This window comes from Lygodium microphyllum, chromosome 8, assembly GCF_053477565.2.
Source record: "Lygodium microphyllum isolate KBCC chromosome 8, Lygodium_microphyllum_v1.1.10, whole genome shotgun sequence".
NCBI classification, from domain to species: Eukaryota; Viridiplantae; Streptophyta; class Polypodiopsida; order Schizaeales; family Lygodiaceae; genus Lygodium; species Lygodium microphyllum.
In genome coordinates, this window is record NC_141142.1 from 82410759 (window position 1) to 82431000 (window position 20242).

At 41.0% G+C, this 20242-nt stretch overlaps 1 protein-coding gene and 1 long non-coding RNA gene across 2 annotated transcripts; one reads left to right on the forward strand and one right to left on the reverse strand.

Moving 5' to 3' along the window:
- The first annotated feature begins 2416 nt into the window (after positions 1-2416).
- Positions 2417-5237, forward strand: LOC148032503 (uncharacterized). Its single transcript, XR_015691643.1, has 2 exons — positions 2417-2541; positions 4935-5237. It is a non-coding gene; the product is annotated as an uncharacterized LOC148032503 (long non-coding RNA).
- LOC148032504 (histone-binding protein MSI1-like) lies at positions 2537-18855 on the reverse strand. Its single transcript, XM_087683184.1, has 6 exons — positions 18330-18855; positions 17582-17911; positions 17335-17484; positions 3485-3609; positions 3305-3400; positions 2537-3185 (listed from the first exon to the last, which is right to left on the reverse strand). The coding sequence occupies exons 1-6, from the start codon at positions 18672-18674 to the stop codon at positions 2966-2968; spliced, it is 1266 nt and encodes a 421-aa protein (XP_087539310.1). The 5' UTR covers positions 18675-18855; the 3' UTR covers positions 2537-2965.
- Between the last annotated feature and the right edge of the window lie 1387 nt (positions 18856-20242).

A 20242-nucleotide genomic window follows, 5' to 3' on the forward strand; every position in this document is an offset into this window, starting at 1 on the left:
AAAAGGGCAAGAATGTTGTAGTAGCTGCCCTTAGAAGAGATAGAGATACAAACATAAGAAAACTATTCAACTATAAAATGTACTCATAAAAGATGTCCTACAATACAAGATAGCACAAAATTATCAAGTCATAAAATATGCCATTAGAAGAAAAGTATCAATTAAAGGACTATTCTGCTTTGCATATAGCATTTGTGCATGCACTTTAAAGCCATGCATCCATATGCAGCAAGGAGTAACACATCCACCCAATTAAAACCTATGCATCCATATGTAGCAAGAAGCAATCCACATGAGGGAAGGAAATGTATATGTAAGGTTTAATTTGGTGTTAACATTGATTCATAAAACTAAGTGGAGAGAAGCATATTCATAAAACATGACTAACTCATCCAATTGAGTTTTCAAAAAAAGGATATGTATCAAGCGTGACCTACACTTAGTGAAAGAGAGAAACAACAATAGAGACAAAGACGAGTGAATGCTTGAGTTGATTTCTTATAGTTATCATAGACTAATCTTAGCAAGTAGAGATCAAGATCAAGAAGCACACCACCTAGATCAACACAAAATTGTATCGACGATGCTAGCAACAAGTGTGATCTATGTGTTCCAAGTATTTATTTATCGTGTACTCCTTACATTCCTCTCATCACATGTTGTGTTTGATAGATTCGTCTTTAAGTTAAAACTACTTCTCACATGCATATTTCTAACAGGAATGTTAACCTTTGAGGAAAAATGGAGCTCCCAATCGAACAACAAAAAACAAAAATGAAAGATTTACTCCATCAACAAACACATTGGTAATAGGAAGATTTAAGATAATGTCTCGGTAACCAAATAATAATAATAATTACTACCAGTAGTAATAATAAAGATAAACATGTCTTGCATGATCCAATACATGTAAGCCAATTGGAGTTTGAAAGAAAAAGAATGCAACTTACATGAGACTAAAAGAAGACCCACTCTCAATATAAGACTATCTACCAAGCACAAATAGATGATGACAAGTAGTGTAATACAAGTTTTCTACCAAAAGTGGCATGTTAAGTTCTTGATATGCCTCTTTGATTGGGATCACTTATAGTGCTTCTTTGATTCTTCTGTACTTATAAGGCTGCCATTAATAAAGATGATGTTTATTCAATCCACGCCAAGGAATTCAAAGTGGATGCAAAGACATTGGATTTTCTCTTTACATCATGATGATTGGTGAAGTTATGCAACTATTCCTTGATCAATGGACAGACAAAGAGGAAGACAATGCACAAACCGATCATTAGTGCACGGAGAGAAGAGAAGACGACACCAACAATCATGTCGGCGCGTAGTTATGATTGTGCCAATTCAATACACAAAATTGGGCTTCCAACTAGGACTGATTTGGGATATGTACTTATGTAAGAGGATTAATTTAGCACTTGCTCTTGTGGGGTATGACAAAGGGTCTAGAACATCATGGCAGTAGACTGAGGTGGAAGGAGGTTATAGGAAACTTCCAGTTTGAGAGTTATTTAGAGATAAGAGATTTAATTATCTATTTTCTCAAAAAAAATCCAAGAATAAAAACAAGAAACCCAAGAAAAACATGACCATGAACAAAGGGTATTTGAGCCAATGAGAATTCTTCACTTGTTTGAAGGATTTTCTTAGAGAAAGTTGTTCAAGGCCCACCACAAGCAAATGCTATGGCCCCTCACCCCCTCTTGCGCGGTGGAAGATGAAATTCAACAAATAAGAGGTGGTTGCAAGGTCAATGTTAACCCAGCTAACGTACTCCTGAGCCCTCAATGATTCAAGATACAGAAAATGCACCGACAGCGTACAGCGCTTTCTTTGGGCTGATACTTTCATGGCCAGATGCCGTCTAGCCAACGTGCACAGGAAAGAAAGACTTCACATACTTTTGTACTTCTGCTCTGTCGATTCGACCGTTTGGATCATACGTGCTCTATATCTACAAAGGATCTCTGAGGTCTTTGAGTGGTGTAATCCAGCTAGTAAAGGCCACATTTTGATCATGTTGCAATCAGAGCAGTGAAGGGTTTGACACGAGGCCATATATGGAGAACCAGCTCAGAGAAGACATGAACGCTCAGAACAGACACGAACATTTGCGAATTGATGTCTATTTTAGAGTCCTGCAGCCATGTGGGCTGTGAGACTCTGCTTCACTTGTTCTGGCTGTTATTCGATCTTTGTGGATTGGCCACACCTCATCTTCACATTCTTCGTGGGCATTAAGGGGTGAATACCAATCTTCAGAATCTAAGGCTTGTTCGTTTTTGCTTCTTGAGATGGGAAGCCAAAAAGGGAATCCACCCATTCCGCATTATCACATTGGTAGATAGTCCTGGGATGGAACAGTGACGAGGAATGCAACTGACAGAGAAGAAAACAGAATTGCAGGTGGGGCTCTCGTGTTTAAGAAGGGTATGTGAGTGCGCTCTTCCCTATTGATGGCCAGGCTACCAAAGAAGAGGAAGGTTCAGCTAATGCAGGATGAGGAGGGAACTGCAGACGTGAACGGAGGAGGTGAAGTTGATGCCCTAAAAGCTAACACACACACGGGGGGGCATTTAAAAACCCTGCCAAAGGCCAATGCTCGTGTGCACCTGTGCACTCTCATTTGTAAAAAATCTTATTTAAAAAATCCAGAGAGCTTTGTATCTGCTTTTCTGTATTTTGTCGTCCAGAAAAAATCACTTCAATTAACCCTGAAAGAGATGGGACACATGCAGTTGAAGAACGAGAACAAAGAAACACTATGCTAGGAACTATGGTCCAAACTATCAGACTGACCATCTCTCCATATTAATGGTAGCATGGAGCAGTCAAAAGCATAACATCAAACCTGTCACTGGGATTGTGAAAGAGGGTAGAAATTTTGGCCAGTGTGATTTGATGCTTTAGCCATACAACTACAATAATCGCCTGTACAAGGAACCTCTCAGCCTTTTTATTTGGCATCCTCCATCTGTCCAAAATCATCATCATAATAGATACTCTCTGACATTTGCCATATTTGCAGAATGTTATCTTCTGCAACACTAGCTATAACCCAGCTGTCATTAGCATTCCAATCAAAATCCGATATTTTGCTTGTGTGCCCTCCATGTATAAATAGTAACTCTGGTGGACCATCCTCTACATCTTCCGGAGTTTGATCTTCACCAATCCTGGATGCACAAGTCGGAGTTAGGGAAGCAAGTATGTAAAGACGTTTGATCACTCTAGATGAATTAAGATGCACAATCATAGTCTATGTCTCATTCCAAATGAGTCATGATACACCTACTTGCTCAGATCATAGACCATCATACGTCTGTCAGCCCCACAAGATGCAAGGATAGTCTCATTGTTGGGGCTCCACCCTATCTGGAAGACTTCTTCTCTGCACAAAGACCCAAGTCAAATTTATCTAGCTTTTGGTACATATTACATGTAATAATAAACTTTAGCACAGAAATTGTCATACGTATGGTTGCTGAAGACATGCAGAGGCTTGGATAGTTTACGGAGGTCGAAGAGAGCAACTGTTTTGTCTGCTGAGCCAGTAGCCAATACCCATTCATTGAATGGATTGAAGGCCAGACAGTTGACCTACAACAGACAGTAGCCAAGTCAAGAACCTAAGACATGCGCCCTCCCTCTCTCCGTTCCCTATTTTAGAACTAGTTAATCAAATTAGAGACAGCTGTGACAATGAAGATGAGCTACAGTTTAAATAATGAATGGATCAAAAGGAACAGCGTCTAGACAGATCTGAAACCACCACCACTTCTTAATTAAAAGTAGCAGCAGAAAACTACGATGAGTACAGGGACCCATTCACATGCCAAGGGAAAGCCTTGCATATTCTTTCCACTCAAAATTTGGAAACTCTTCCCGATCAATCACGCAACAATTCTGTCAGTACATCACATACAAGTCATACCAGCTAACGGTCTACCACACTTCAATATGGTTCCAAACCTTCTAACACAGCCTTGAGCACTCCCTTTGTATTCTTCAAAGGAAGAGAATATGGACTAAGGACTTGCCTTTAGCAGGTGATTCCTCCATCCGTATGATTCAGGAGTGCATTTCAATATGGTTCCAAACCTTCTAACACAGCCTTGAGCACTCCCTATGTATTCTTCAAAGGAAGAGAATATGGACTAAGGACTTGCCTTTAGCAGGTGATTCCTCCATCCGTACGATTCAGGAGGAGTGCATTTGCACAGAGGTCATACCAGCTGACAGTCGAGTACAATTTTATGAGGTTCCAAACCTTCTAACATACCCCTGAGCACTCACTTTGTATTCTTCAAACAAGGAAAGTACTTGCAAAAGCACTTGTGCTCAGCAATTGATTCCTCCATCCAACATTCTATACTGCTGAATTTGGTGCTAACCTTCTTCAAAACTTATCATGACATAACAGTCCCCCACTTCGTTGTAGTGTTTAACAGGAGATGCCTTTTTGCTTGCAAATGCAAATTTCCCTCCCTGAGGCTTAATATCTGCAGTCCAACTCTCTTCAAAATCAACTTTATTAAGCCCCTTCAGGCTTCTAGAACTACTGCTTGTGGATGCTGGTTGGAGACTGTACCAAAGTCATACATTCGTCTTTCTTACTACTAGCTAGGTTGCGACACAAATGGACCTTGAGAACTCCAGACTCTTGAAGTCGAATGCATCCTTTGAAGCAATTGTCTCTCCTTATAAGAGAGGATGTGCCCCATTCCCATTCCTTGATGCAATGCATGTTAGCTGTGTTAACAAGAACAGATATGGTTCGAGGATAGCATTGTGAAGACTTGCAATTTCCTCATATATTGAAAGACTTTCATGGCATATTAGTTGCCATCAATTATGAATCAGAATAGGCGTGTAAGGCTTAAAAGGCCAAGTTTTCAGTTGCTAACCAACAGTCGTCTTGACAGCAACCATCATCGTGCAGATATTTCGGCATCTCCAGCAGATCTCGAGGACTACATTTTGCTCCCTCTACTGCTGTCCATCTTCTAGTGTCTACTCCGACATTCAACTACCCCAAAGACTGCATTTCAGTGCCTCCATAGAGCAACTCCTTTCCTCGTCACATCTACATGAAGGATTGTATTTTGCTCTTTTCATTGTGCAGATTCCTTCCAAGTGTCGCCACCTGATCAGCTAGGATAGTGCAGTTATCTTTGAGCTCCACTGTATTATATCAACATGATTCAATGTTCATCATTCTTCATTCATCTTTTTCTTCAATTTTAACAAGTTTATTTGTCTCAATGCTTGTCATACACTATATTTCTTCCCATAAACCCTACCATTTCTCGACATGGTATCAAAGCATACCATTCGATCTCTCAACATGGTATCAAAGTAAAAGTGCTCCAAAGAGCTAAAGATCCACATTCTTTGTTTAGGCAATGAAAGATTGCAATACTCTTATATTCCAAATTATCTATTTCCACTACATCATTGAAAGATACCATTATGTTCTCTGTCTCACCCTCCCTTTACAACTTTTGACACACCAATGTTGTGGCTTGTCCAAAGATAGACTAACAAACCACTAGCTCCTATTGCAGCAAGAGCAAGCACATTATTGCAAATTGTCATCATCCACCTTTGATCCCTACCACATTGAAGTTTGCGACTACAATCTACCTCTAGACAATCCTTGTGCCACCTCGCCATTATGGGCTACAAGAGATCATTTTATGTCTGCTATGAAAACTTTATGCTGAAGGCAATAAGACGCATACAATGTGCACTAAGCCCTTGTGAGTAAAAGAAGGCTCTAAGACCTCACAAAGCAATAAGCTCTCTTGGAGACCACCTCTAAAACTAACCTCCTCCTCGAACACGTGGTAAATAACCTAATTAAGCACTAATTACAACAAGCATAAAATTCATGTAGACTGAAAATGCACGCTTTACCACTTTAATCTTGGACATTGAACACCCTATTGGCCCCAAAAATAACCTAATTAAGCACTAATTACAACAAGCATAAAATTCATGTAGACTGAAAATGCACGCTTTACCACTTTAATCTTGGACATTGAACACCCTATTGGCCCCAAAATTGGTGCCCCTTGCAATACTTCTTCATCTTATATTGCAAATGGAAAAAGAACAATTGGGATCCTTTAATCTCCTGCACTAAACTAAGTGCCTCTTGCCGTCAAAACTAACTAGCAAGCCTCCAAACTAATTTGCCCCTTGGTTTGTTTGGGGATTGGCCTTCACCACCTTGCTCCTTGAAAGACAAATTCAACACCAAATCTGAGATTTGCTAGGTAGCCTCTTGAATCTCCCTAAAATTCATCAATTTCAATTGCTAGAATTCAAACCCTAAGCCCTCAATTCTGAGCATACATCTCAAGGCAGCTGACCAAACTCTAATTTCTACTATATATAGGGTTTACAGTAGAGATTGATTGAAATCTCTTCTCCTAATGGCTCAAACTACTGGAAAACGTTGAGATAACTTGAGAGACGGCTAGGAGATGAGAGAATGTTGTGGAGAGAAATTTCAAAGTTTCATCGCGAGAAATGCTGAAACTTTATTGTTGCCTTGCTCAAACAGCCATGGAAGTTGTCGTACTATAGCTTAGGACCACCAAAAAGACTGTTGTCCCCTCCTATATGCTATCACTTGTACAAGAACCTTGGATTGTTGTCACCTAAGATTAATGTCTAGTCTCTAATATCACCACTAAACATTAGTAGCCAATAAATCGGTCTATAGGCCCAAATACAACACCGAGTACCACCTAGTACCTATCAAGCACAACTTATGACACAGTTGCATCCTCAAGGTCCTTGGCCTGTTACCATGAAATAATTGCCATGTGCATCACATGTGCTAAACCTTGCGTATTTGATTAATATCTTGATTAAATGTTATCAACAAGATTAGAGCATCTTAAAATTTCACGTCCCCGTGACAATCTCAATGCACTATAAAGGTTCCCTCCATCTACTTTTAAGTCCAATGGACTCCAGGCCCCACAGTTTAGCAATTCACTTCACAAAGAGATGGAGGTTGTTGGATATCGCCTTGTGGACAATCAGCTCCACTAAGAGACAGAGACTATTTAACTCCTTTGACTCTACAATCGACTTTGTCAAGACACAAAGGCAATTACCCATGCATGGCTCCACAAGATGTACGTATTTTCCCTTCTCCCTTTTATAGTTCCACAAACACTACCTCTGATGAGAGCGCTAAGAGATTATCCATTCTACCCCTACCTCTCATCGCTCTCCTACTCAATTTCAAGAGGCCACCTTTGAAAGCCGTCTAGCCTCTGTTTCATTGCAACCTCAAGCACTCTCTGAAACAACACCAAATGTCCTTTCTTTGTCATTAGACACTTTCGAAACCTGCAATCCATGAGTTTTCCAATTTCCTATCTTTGTTAGAGGGAGATTCACAAGGGGCCTCAAAGGCAAATCTTATTCCTTCATCTTCAAAGGGGAATCTTCAACCTCTAGTTTCAAAGGGGATCACTACTCATCATTCAGACCTTTGCATACCTTGGTGAAAAGCCTTTACATTCTTCATCTCCCCTTGGATAGGGTGGTCAACATTAAGCTGCGATCTCACCTATTAATAGCCAATATCTACAAGTTCTACCAAGGTGGAGGCCTTGGATGTTTAAGCCATCCTAAAGTTGAGTTTTGACCACTATCAACACACCTTGTTTAATGTTCTTTCTTACAAGTGTCCTTTCACGTGGAATACTTGCATTACAAGGTGGAGAATGTCTCTTTCACTTCTAGAGCACAACCTGAGAGGGGATGTTGAGATACCAAATTCATTAAATTTATTGTATTTCATTCACCCTATTTTGATTTCCATTAACAATCCCAAAAAGGCTTTATTTGCATCATTTATTAGTGTCTAGGTGCCACTCAAGAGAGTCGAGGCACCACTCTTGATTGTTTAGTGACCCAACTATGCCTATAAATAGGGCACAAGCATTCATCACTCTACACTTACTCTCATTCATTCCTCCATCATTTCCTCCATCACACCTCTAGCCTCAGCATTGAAAAATAAATTATAAATTGATTAGCTCTTTAAAGCAACCCCAATCATGTAAATTACTCAAAGTTTTGTTAAATAGTACAAAGTCCTAGAAAGTGTTTGTGTCTCATAAGCCAAATCCTAATTTGGGAGAATCCACTCGTGTATAAATAGATAGGCTGCCCACCCTTCAATCTCATCCCTTATCTTGCAAGTTTTAGCCATCAACTATCCCTCCAATGGCTGTCCAACCCATCGCGACTATTGCCACATCATCACCATTCCCTGGTGCCCCATCCACTACTACTGCCTTGCCATCTAGCCTCTTTCCAAGCATCATATAGCTTGTGTTTACCATAGTGCAGGCTCAATCTACATCAGATCTTCCTCCTACAACTGTCACCCAGCCTCCCACTATTGTTGGTGATCAATTGCCATCATCTTTAGGCAGTCACATTCCTATGTTTACTAGTTCCAGCCGCTCAAACTGCTGCATTTTGATTTCCAGCCTGCTGCCCTTCCAATTTCTACATCATCTCAACTCCAACTAGTGGTTACATCACTCAAGATCATTGTACACTCTTTCCTTTATTTACACCATTCATTCATTCACTTCATAGCTCTCTTTCTTCTCTAATTGTGTTTTTTTTGTTTTGCATTTGTGCTTGAGCTCTTTGTGTTTCAATCGTGGTCATACACTATGTTGTTTTTTTCCAAATCCTAGCATGTCTCCACAACCCCTACCCTCGCAAATATCTCAATTCATGGTGCTGTCCAATTGATCAAGATGCCAAGCCAACACGCAATTTCGTTCTTGAGGTCTTCTTCACATTGCCATCAAATCGAAACACTCCCCATTGCTGCATTTTTTAGTCCACACAACTTGACAACCTGTTCTATCATCATTTCCATTGATGTGTTTACTGGTCTCAATCCTCCTTGGACTAGTGCAACACACCATCTTCATCATTATTGTGTTTCGAACTCCTATTGTGATCCCAAGACCTAGGTGACAATTCCCAACCATCAACCACTTTATGGAGACTGCATTTGCAATGATTTCAAGCCATCTACAACAAGTTACACCCTCTTTATTGACTCTACATCAAATACCTGCACTTTTGGGTTTTCTTCACTCATAAAGGGCTGCCCATAGTTGACTGTCTACAATCACTTGCACAAAAAGTTCTTCATTAATATTTTTGGGTTTTCTTCTCTAGTTACCTGCCTAGGAAATGTCTTGACAACAACCATTATCTCGCAAAAATTTTATCATCTCCAAAAACTCATAAGGACTATGTTTCACTCCCTCTATTGTTGTCCTTCATCTTCTAGTGCCTACTCAAGCATTCCACAACATGGAGAACTATGTTGTGCTCCCTCCATAGGACAGCTCCTTTCCTCATCATTGACACCTCTACCCAAAAGACTACGTTTCCCTTTCTTCATAGTACAAATTCCTTCCAAGTGCTACCGCTTGATCAACTATGAAAATGCAGTTATCTCCAAGCTTCACTCCATTGCATCAACACAACTCATTCAATACGATTCAATATTCATCATTATTCATTCATCTTCTTCTTCAATTTTTCGGAGTTTCCTTATCTGAATGTTTGTCATACACTTCACATTTCTCCTTGCAAACCCCACCATTTCTCAACATGGATCTTTCAACATGGTATCAAAACAAAAATGCTTCAAGAGCTAAATATCCAAATTCTTGGTTGAGGTGAAGAAAGGTTGTGAGATCAACAATGCTCTCAAAATCCAAACCATTTGTTTTTTTTGCATTATCGAAAGATACCATTATCTTCTTCTCCCTCTCACCCTCCCTTTATAGGTTTGACACACTAATGTTATGGCTTCTCCAAAGACAAAAGGACAAACCACTAGGTGTTGCTACAGCAAGAACATTCATACCACCACAAATTGTCATCACTAACCTTTGCTTCCTAACCCACCACAATCTATGCCTCTACCTCTCAACACTTCTTATGCCATCTCGATGTTCTAAGCAACAAAGTTCATTTTGCATCTGCTATTAGAGGCTTTATGCTCTCAAGGCAATAAGATGCATATGACATGCACTAACCCCTTGTGAGTAAAAAGGAGGCAATAGGTCCTTCTAGAAACCATAATGTGCCATGGAGGTTCCCGTTCCCCCCACTTGCTATCGAGTCTAGTGGCTTTCACAGCCTACAGCTCTGCAATCAACTCCACCGAGAGACACGCTATTTTCAACAATCTACTCCACCAAGAAACAAAAGTTGTTCAACTCCAACTCCATAGTCTGCTACACCAAAAAACAAAGGAGGTCGCCCACATTTGGCTCCATAACAGCCACATGTTTTCCCTCCTCCCTTATATGGATCCACATACACTAACTTCAATGAGGATATTGAGGAGAATACCTTTCTACCCTACAACTTATCCCTCTTCTACTCAATTTCAAGAGACCACCTCTAGGAGCTATCTAGTGTCTATTCCATTGCAACCTCAAATACCTTCTCCAACAACATCAACTATTCTTCCTTTATCATCAAACACTAGAGAGTCCGTGATCCATGAGTTTTCAGACTCCCCATCTATGTCAAAGGGGGTTTCAAAAGGGGCTCTAAAGGGAAATCCTATTTCTCCACCTTCAATGGGGATTCTTCTCCCTTTAATTTCAAAGAGAGTCACTACTCATAGTACAATCCTTTGCATGCCTTGGCAAAACTCCTTTGCATTCTTTGCCTTACCTTTGATGGGACAATCAACATCAAGCTGCTATCTCACCTATTGATACCCTTCGATTGGAGCCTTCGATGTTTAAGCCATGACTTGGTGGCTATGCTTTTACATTCTTACCAACATGGAGACGAAGCTCATGGCTCCTCTCCCAAGTTCGAGTTTTGGATAGCATCGATACACCCTATCTATTGTTCTTCCTTATAGTTGTCCTTAAGATGGAATACTTGGATTATAGGGTGGAGAATGTCTCTCACTCTTCTTAGAGCACCCTTTTTGGGCTTGAGAGGGAGTGTTGGGATACTCAAGCCATTAAGTTTATTGGATTCCATTAATTCCTATTTTGGCTTCTATTTACATCCCCAAAAAGGCTTTATTTGCAACTTTTTTTAGTGTTTAGGCGCCACTCCAAAGAGTCGAGTCACCACCTTAGACAGTTCAATGACTCATGTGCCTATGGATAGGGCATGATTCATTACTCTACACTTACTTTCATTCATTCTTCCATCATCCCCCCATCACATCTTTGGCCTCACCCTCTACCATTGCTATCCACACCCCTACCCTAACGGATATCTCCATTCATGGTGTTGTCCAACTAATCATGATGCCATACCAGACTACTATAGGCAATTTCATTCTAGAGGTCTTTTTCACATCACCGTCCACTTTGAATGCCCCAAATAGCTATGTTCTGAGTCCACACAACCTAGCAAACTATTGAGAGATATGGTTGGAGCTTGATCAGATGTAGAATTGCATGACCATCATGAAACAAGTTTATTTGGAAGCGTAAATGAGGACTATGTCAACAAGTCATCTTCTACGTGGGAGCATATTAACAAGCTGAGGCAACTTTAAATGCAAGTACAAAACACAAGGTAATCACTTCAGAAGACATGGCGATAACTCTTCTTTCACAATTACCGCCCCATTTCAGTGGCTTTTATTCCACCTTGATTGCTTTAGGGCATTCTTAGACTCTTCGGTGGGAAGAGTTTATTCCTATGGTCTTGGACCAAGAGGAGCAATTGAAAGAAACCAATGCTTCTAAATTTGAGGCCTTGGTTGGTTAGTCCTCTCAAAAGAAGAGAAAGAACCAAAAAAAAAAAGGACAAATCCAAGAAGAACAAGGAAAAGAAGTCCACTTGTCACATCTGTGGCAAGACAAGTCACTCAAAGAAGGATTGCCCTGACAAGGAAAAGAAGGAGAAATCTTCAAAGGATTCTAAAGTAGTGGCTACTCCCTCATCAGCTCCTTTCCTCCACTCGAAGGTGGTTGAGAAATCAACCCTAACAACTTCTGATGTTGCATTGATGGCCTCATATACTCATGAGTGGATTGTTAACAGTAGTGCCTCATGGCACATGACTCCTTCCATAGGTGTTGCTCATTTGTGGCCTTCGCATAGCTAGATTCTCATTAGTGATAGTTTGTCTATTCCCATTCAAGGACACAGTGACATGCATCTGATTCCAAATGGGCAAGATGGTGCCTATACATCCGAGGTGCTTTATGTGTCGACCTTGGGATACCATCTACTTTCGATGCACAAGATTTTTACCCTCAACCTCTTAGTCGAATTCAATGTGGATTTTTTTCGAATTCTTGATCGTGGATCGAGACAAATTCTTTCTTCAAGATAGGAGGAGAATGGAATCTATAAGTTGCGGTCTTCTTTTGCCTTAACTTCTCTTTTTCTTACCTCTCAAACTCAATCCAAGATTTGGCATGCTCAATTTGGCCACCTCAACTATATTACCTCTGAAAGACATCTAAGGAACACCTTGTTCGAGGTTTGTCGGATACTGTGGTGAGCCAACAACCTTGTGTATCCTACATCCATGGGAAGTAAACTTATCCCAACAAGGCAACACCCTTGGAGCTTGTTTCTACCAATCCTTGTGGATCGATGAGGATAGAGTCCCTTTGAGGAAGCTTATATTTCATGCTAATTGTGGATGATTAGAGCAAGATGACATGGACTTATTTCTTGAAGATAAAGTCGGAGGCTTTCTCCAACTTTAAGGATTGGTTGCTCTTTGAGGAGAACCGATCAGATCAAAAATTGAAAACCTTACGATTAGATAAGGGCGAAGAATTTATTTCTAAAGAGCTTGCTCGTTTTTGTGTGTATTCACTGAGAGTTTGCCAATATAAACACCCCTCAGGAGAATTGCATATTAGAGAGGAAGAATCACACTGTGATTGAGATGGCCCGTACCACAATGGAGCATCATCAAACACCTCAGTGTCTATGGGCTAAGGTTGTGGCTACTACAATTCACATTCTTAATCGATCCCCTACTTCCCTTGTTATTGGTATCACCCCTCATGAGACATACTTGGATCTAAGCTAGATGTTTCTTATTTTAGGGTTTTTTAGTGTGATACCTATGTTCACATCTCGAAAACACAACGTGACAAATTTGAAGTGGCTTCCAAAAGACAAGTGTTTGTGGACTATAGCTCATAGTCTTAAGGCTACCGATTGTATGATCTCGTTAATCGAGATGTCTATACGAGCTATAATGTTCGGTTCGTAGCAATTCCAACCTCAAAGGGGATGAGGAACACCCTATTCTTGGAAATCCCCAATGATAGTTGGGCGCCAATGACTATTTCTTTGGAGCTTGTGCCTCTTCAGGACTTTTGTTCGGATGAAGAGCTTAGTTGTCAGCCATCAGACTAACCGATTGTGCCCCAACCATTGGTAGACCTTTCAGAAAACATCCACAAATGGCAAGCAACGAGGCGAGATACAACCTTCTCCTTGTTGAGCTCATGACACTCTTCGTGATGCAAGGATTGGGGGGTCCCTAAGGAGTGATAGCCACAAGATGGCCCATGGCATTCTCGAAGAAATTAGACACACCACACCGAGCTTGTGTACACTAATTATTGTTTGATGACTCATGTCATGCAAGATTGGAAGCCCACTTCCATGAAGGAGACTTTCTAGTATGTTCATTGGCGAAAAGCAATAGAGCAAGAGCTGAAGTCGATTGAGATAAATGGCACTTGGTATCTTGTGTCGAAGCCTCCTCATAAAAAGATCATTGGAGTCAAACGGGTCTTCAAGACCAAGTACCATGCTAAAGGTTTTGCACAACGCTCAAGCATTAATTTCCATGATACTTTTGCACCTATAGCTCGAATGGCTACTATTCGTGCAATTCATGCCTTGGCTAGCCATAGGAGAAGGCTGGGTCTATCAGCTGCATGTGCAATCTACCTTTTTGAATGGAAAGTTGAAGAAAGATCTATGTTAAGCAACCCCCAAGCTTCAGTTCTTCTAAAGGTAATGTGTATAGGTTGCGAAAGGCTCTCTATGACCTTAAGCAAGCTCCCTGTGCTTGGAATGAGAAGATTGACTCATTCCTCCAAGAGAAATTGGGGTATCAGTGTTCCAAGGCCAACCCCAGCTTTATGTTCATACCCTCATGTTAAAAATCATATATTGTTTGTCCTTTATGTGGACAACTTGTTTGTGACAAGTGACCATACTCAGATGATCGAGCAAACGACAAGTTTGAGATGACAAATATGTTACTTCTTCACTTCTATCTAGGTCATTAGATCTATCAAACTCCAAGGGGGATATTTATTTCCCAGCAATGGTATGTATAGAAACTCTTAACTACATGTGAGATGAAGGCATGCAAGTCTCTTACAACTCTTATGGACCCGAATTGGAAGGCTACAACTCATACCGATTCTCGTTTAGCAGATGCTACCCGTTATAGGCAATTGGTTGGCTCCTTGATCTAACTTCTCAATACTCATGCTGACTTATGTTATGCAATAGATGTGCTGGCCAGGTTCATGAGTGAACCTAAGATGGTGCATTGGCAGATTGCTCAACGGATTTTGTGATTCTTACAAGAAACTCCTAATCTTGAGATCTACTATCTCGCAGGTACAGGTGCTATAGCCTTGGTCCTTACAGAATGGAGTAATTGCGACTGGGCTATCAATGTGGATCATCAAAGATCCACATGTTATTGCTTTGCCTTGGGTGTTGGTGTTGCTTCATGGAGCAACAAGAAGCAAACCAAGGTTGCCCTATCTTTAACTAAGGCAAAGTATTGAGCAACGTCTTCTACTACATGTGAGACAGTGTGGCTTCGCAGGCTCTTAAAGGAGTTTGGCTGTCCGCAATGAGGTTCTATGGTTCTTCAATGCGACAATGAGAGTTACATTGCCTTGGCCAAGAACCCCATGTTTCATGCTCAAACAAAGCATATTGAGATCCAATACCATTTTATTCGAGAGAAGATTCAAGACGAGACTATTTTCTAAGTCTACTACAAGAAAGAGATCAACCTTGCAAACTTGTTCACAAAGGCGCTTCCTTGAGCTTTACTTCAATAGCACTCCAGACCCCTTAGCCTGCTTCCATGTCCACGATCTAAGAGGGGTTGTTAGAGATTGATATTCTTTGGACAAGCAAGTGCAACAAGTACAACATGCAATTCACATGGCAGCTAAAGTCAACAGGCAACAAACTGGAGACATATCAAGCCAGACAAACAAGCTGCACTGTCCAATCGAACAATTTTTCTGTCTAGTCGACTGCATTTAATGCAACTGACCTACATTTTTTGTGTATTTACTATGACCTGTTTATTGGCCTTGGTTTCCACATTCTTTTACAATTGTGCTCTCAGTTTTCAAGCTACAAATCGTGGAGACTACCCTTGGGGTTCTCGGAGAGAGAAATCTTCGAGGTGGAGACATACACAGACATTCTCTCTGTCCCCGTGTATATATATGCATCCTTCTACAACATTCTTCATTGCAAATTTTATGTGTTTCATTGTCTCTTTCTCTCTCTTCTCTCTCTGTTCACTCTTTGTTTTGATCGTACACTTGCGCACTACTTCACATTGACATTTCATTCATCCTCTTCAATTTTCCTGAACTTCCTTGTCTCAATGTTCCTTGTACTTTTGTGTTTCTCCCCACAAACCCTACCATTTCTTGACATGGTATCAAAGCATACCATTGAGTATTGACTCTCAACAAAAATGTGTTAAATGCACACATGATAGCTACTAGAGTAATATGAAGCTAATCAACAAAAACCCATGACATCTTCTTTTAATCAACCTTGTTTCATCAAACAACCACCTACTTTTAACACCCTAATATTGCCAAGAATGGTTTGCCCATTTCGTATATATGACATGCAAGGTATGATAAGCATGATTCAACTAATCATGAGTAAATTCCAACCATGCTCACTTACTCAAACAAGTCCATTGTTTGGGTTGCATGGACTTCTCTCTTTCTAACGCTTCTACATTGGTGGATATTCACTTTCATCACACTTTGTCTCCAAGAGTGTCGACATCTTGATTGGTACTAATCATCAAGCATCTTGTCACTTTCCACATCTACCAAAACTTTAAAGCTGAACCCTATGTTGCCCCTAATATATTACATTGTTATCTCAAACCCCCATTATTTCATGAGAAAAGGGTTTTCATTTTTGGTGAAGATTATACTTGCTAAAGTTTTCATAGCCAACTAAGTAGAAGTGGAAGCTAAGATGCTGCAAAAACTGGTTGGGACAATCATCTCTATATTGGTAAGGGACACCACCATTAGAGGACTCCATGATGATGGGACTAGCCAACTTCTGAATACTAGATTGCCACCATGTGTGTTCTCCACAAGGGGCTCCACACACCACCAACAAAGCTTCATGACTAGCCACTTGTGAAAACAAACAAGGAAACCCTCCAAGAGAACTTATGGCTTGTCAAACAGCCACTAGAGTACACTACCGCAAAGGACACTACTTCGAAGTCTTGTGATTCTTTGTCAACCACAACAGAGAGCTATGATGATTTATTGCTCTTGTTTTGAGAGATATCCTATGGCTCAGCCACATTAAACATAGTTGTTAAGGTCAAATGAATCTTATTTATCAACCAGAGATAGCAAGGCACTTAGAGGAAGCAGCACAACAATGGATCCTTGTTACAAATGCAAAGCCAAGGAGCAGCAGAGCACTTCAGCAACAACACATGCAGTACCAACAGATTAAGAGAAGTGAAAAGTTGGATGCACTCTGTGGTCAGTTCAAGGACAGTAGAAGGATCCTCATCTGTTCAGCCACGTAGCAGAACCTTGGTGGACATGTGCATCAAGCAAGCAATTCTCTTGTTAAGATGTGCTGTTAATAGGACAATGACGGTGGTCTTCAGGTCTATAGCAGATCAGTCATCTTCCTTTTGTGTGTATAGCATTAGGCATATTTATTCCTGCCCAGTTTCACTCTTCAAGATTAGGGGACCCTGGGAGCAGCAGCACGTAAATACAACTGGACAAGATGCAACCAATAAATACATGCTAGACTTGAAGTTAGCATGAGATATGCATTAAACGAACTCCTTGATCAAACTAGAACCCACAAAACATTTTGCAAGCTTTGGAATAAGATTATGTGTGGTTCCATAATCTTGAGTGTGAAATGAAGAAGCCTAATGGCCTACATTTTAAATTAAATATTTTCTATGATGTAGAATTGATTTACAAGAAGTCTACAAATGCAAAGATCCAGTCATACCTCTGCTGTATGGGCTTCAACTGAATGCAAGGGTTTATCACCACTCTTCCGAGTATCCCATATTAGCAATCGAGAGTCGTCACCCACAGAACCAAAAAGATATTCATGTTTGGAATGCCATGCAACATCTTCTACCACTCCACTGTGATACTGTCAACCCAAAGAAGTTAACTTGCATCATTATTTCTGTAAAGGAGTCATCATGGCATGTGTATACTTGAGGTTATGATATGAACTCGACACATACCTCGAAAACCTGCTTGGCGTCAACCATGCTTTGCCCCTTGGGATTAGCACTTACATCCCAAAGGCATATACGAGCATCATCAGATCCACTAAGCACGTGACCTTCTTTCACCGGGCTCCAAGACAAACCATATCCTTCTGTCAAATGACCCTGAAGCCTAAGATCTGGATTGCAACGACCTTCCTGGGGTGGCTTTGAAGGGTGTTTACTGTAATCAAAGACATAAACTTCTGCACTGACAGTCTTAGTTGCAATGAGAAAAGGATTCTGTGGCATGTAGCGAGCCCGATTCACCTCCCCTTGATGATTTATTAGCTGTGTAATTTGTACCTGCAATGTATCTCACAGTCAAGGACTGAATTGACTGATTCTATGCAAAGCACGGGTGCAAGGATAATCATGAAAACCACTAGAGCAGATTAAATGTGGCAGGTAACTTGCCCTCACAGGGTCAAGAAAACCTAACAGATGTATGGTACAGCATCCAAAGACAAACCCAATGCACAATATTATAGTATGCCAGCTTTCTTATTTTCAATGAAAATAATACTTGAATGATGCTGGAAGCAACAAGGCATGGAAAACCTTGAGGATAGGACATCATAAGATCCCCCACATACTGAACAAGCATTGTGCAACTCAACCAACATTAAGATTGACGAGAAACACATCATGGTCAAGAGCCAACTACGCATGCAGAAGATCCTGAAGTGGCAAAAATTTACTGATAGTGGAGGTTGAGATTTACTTTTCCATTGGCACAGCCGAAGCCCCCAAACTCGCCTCGCTCGTCATCATACTGCTTGGCATCGCTCTCGGTGTCTTCAAGAGGCAGCTGGACCTCAGCGAGCATCAAGTAATTGGGCTCATTGTCAGATGTGTGGGTGCCCAAGATGAGCTTCTGGACGGAGTAATCCTTGCCCGGGGGCTCCTTCCTGTCAGGCAGCCACTGCACAGTGAGGGAGGGCCACTCCAGAGCGTGTGTGATGACCAGATCGTATAGGAAAGGGGTGTTTTTCTTCCATATCCTGTACTCTTCATTGATGAGGCGCTCTTCCATCTCGTCTCTGAACTCCACATCCTCTTTGGACATAGTGGGCTATGGAGAAGGGGAATCCTGTCTGCGCGAGAGAAGGCCTTGTTCGCTCGCAAGCGAGAGGAAAACAAATGGAATGAGAGAACGACCAACTCCCGCCATTTTTTTTTCTCCTTCCCCCCACTGTGTGTGTGTGGGGAGTGTGGCCTCTGTCCTAGGGGACGAATTCACACTGGGTGTTGTAGGAAATCCCTTAGAACATTCTTTAAACATGCAAATACAGATTTTGTCAATTGTAACATGTGCGTTTTATGTAGGCTTATCCTATCTACACCACATCTATATATCTACACGCAAATACAGATTTTGTCATTTGTAAAATGTGCATTTAATCTAGGCCTATACTATCCATACTGCACCTATATATTTACATGTCCATTCTCTTCACTATACCTTAAGCAAGGATCTCGCAATCCTCGTCAAGTGGAAGCACCTAGCCTCCAAATAACACACCAATCCTTACGTGTCTTGTGGATGATGCCCCTAAACTCGAGTCAATTTTCTCTCTAATTTCTCTTAAATTGTTTTATTTTCAGACATAATTTCCAAATGTAGGTACATCTTTTATATCTTTTGAAAATCCCACTTAACCTCGTGCTTAAATGTGCTTCACAAGGTGAAATTTTCAAACATCTTCGTCCCTATCTTTGGAGACATCTAGTATGTGGCACATGGAAACCCCCCTGGCCTCTCTCTCTCCACAGAGCCCTCATCAGTCCACAACCAATGGCCCCACCATGGGGGACCACCCTAGGCATAGCCATAGAGACATGCAAAGCACGTCGCCCACTCCTAGCTAGTTCATACCCTCGCAAGAGGCATCATCTGTGGATATAGAGAATACTACACAGTCACAAGGGACCCATGAGAGATATCTTGGGATGAGAGTGCTGCCTGAGTAGTTCCACATTGTATATGGCTTAGAAATCATTTTGTACTCATCAACTATGTATTGTTCATTGTTTAGTTTCCATTTAGTTAGTCATAGCATGAGATGATAGCTACTTTGGGACTTGGAAAATTCCTTGACTTTTCAGATGTAATGTTGTCATGGGATTTTATGTATATAGTGTGAAAAATGGAGAAGCTATGGATCATGTATGTCTGCATACTTGGTCTACAGGAGCTTTAGGACAAGTCAGAGGATGGAATGCAAGGACTCTTTACGTTCATTTTTGTTTGAAATTCACTAAGTTCAGCAAGTCAACTAGGTTTGAGCACGGGACATGAAATAATAACTTTTAGTGACTTAGGAAACTAAGGAGTGTCTGTGTGAAACTTGAGAGTTGTGTGACAATGAACAGGGAGCTCAGTGTGATTTGCGCTACAAATCACAGGCATGAGGTGCAGGGGCAAAGCTGGACCATAGTGGAGTTACCAAAGGCATCCAACTGGAGTTCCACTCACAAATGGGCTTTGACAGGAGGGGAAGGTAAGGTGTGTCTATCGTATGCATTTTTGGGAAAAAGAGAGGGAAGCTATGGTGCTGTCCTGAACAGGAAAGAACGAGGTTTGCATAACCAGCAAGGTTTCTTCTCGTTTCATCTCCATTCATAGGGCTTTCT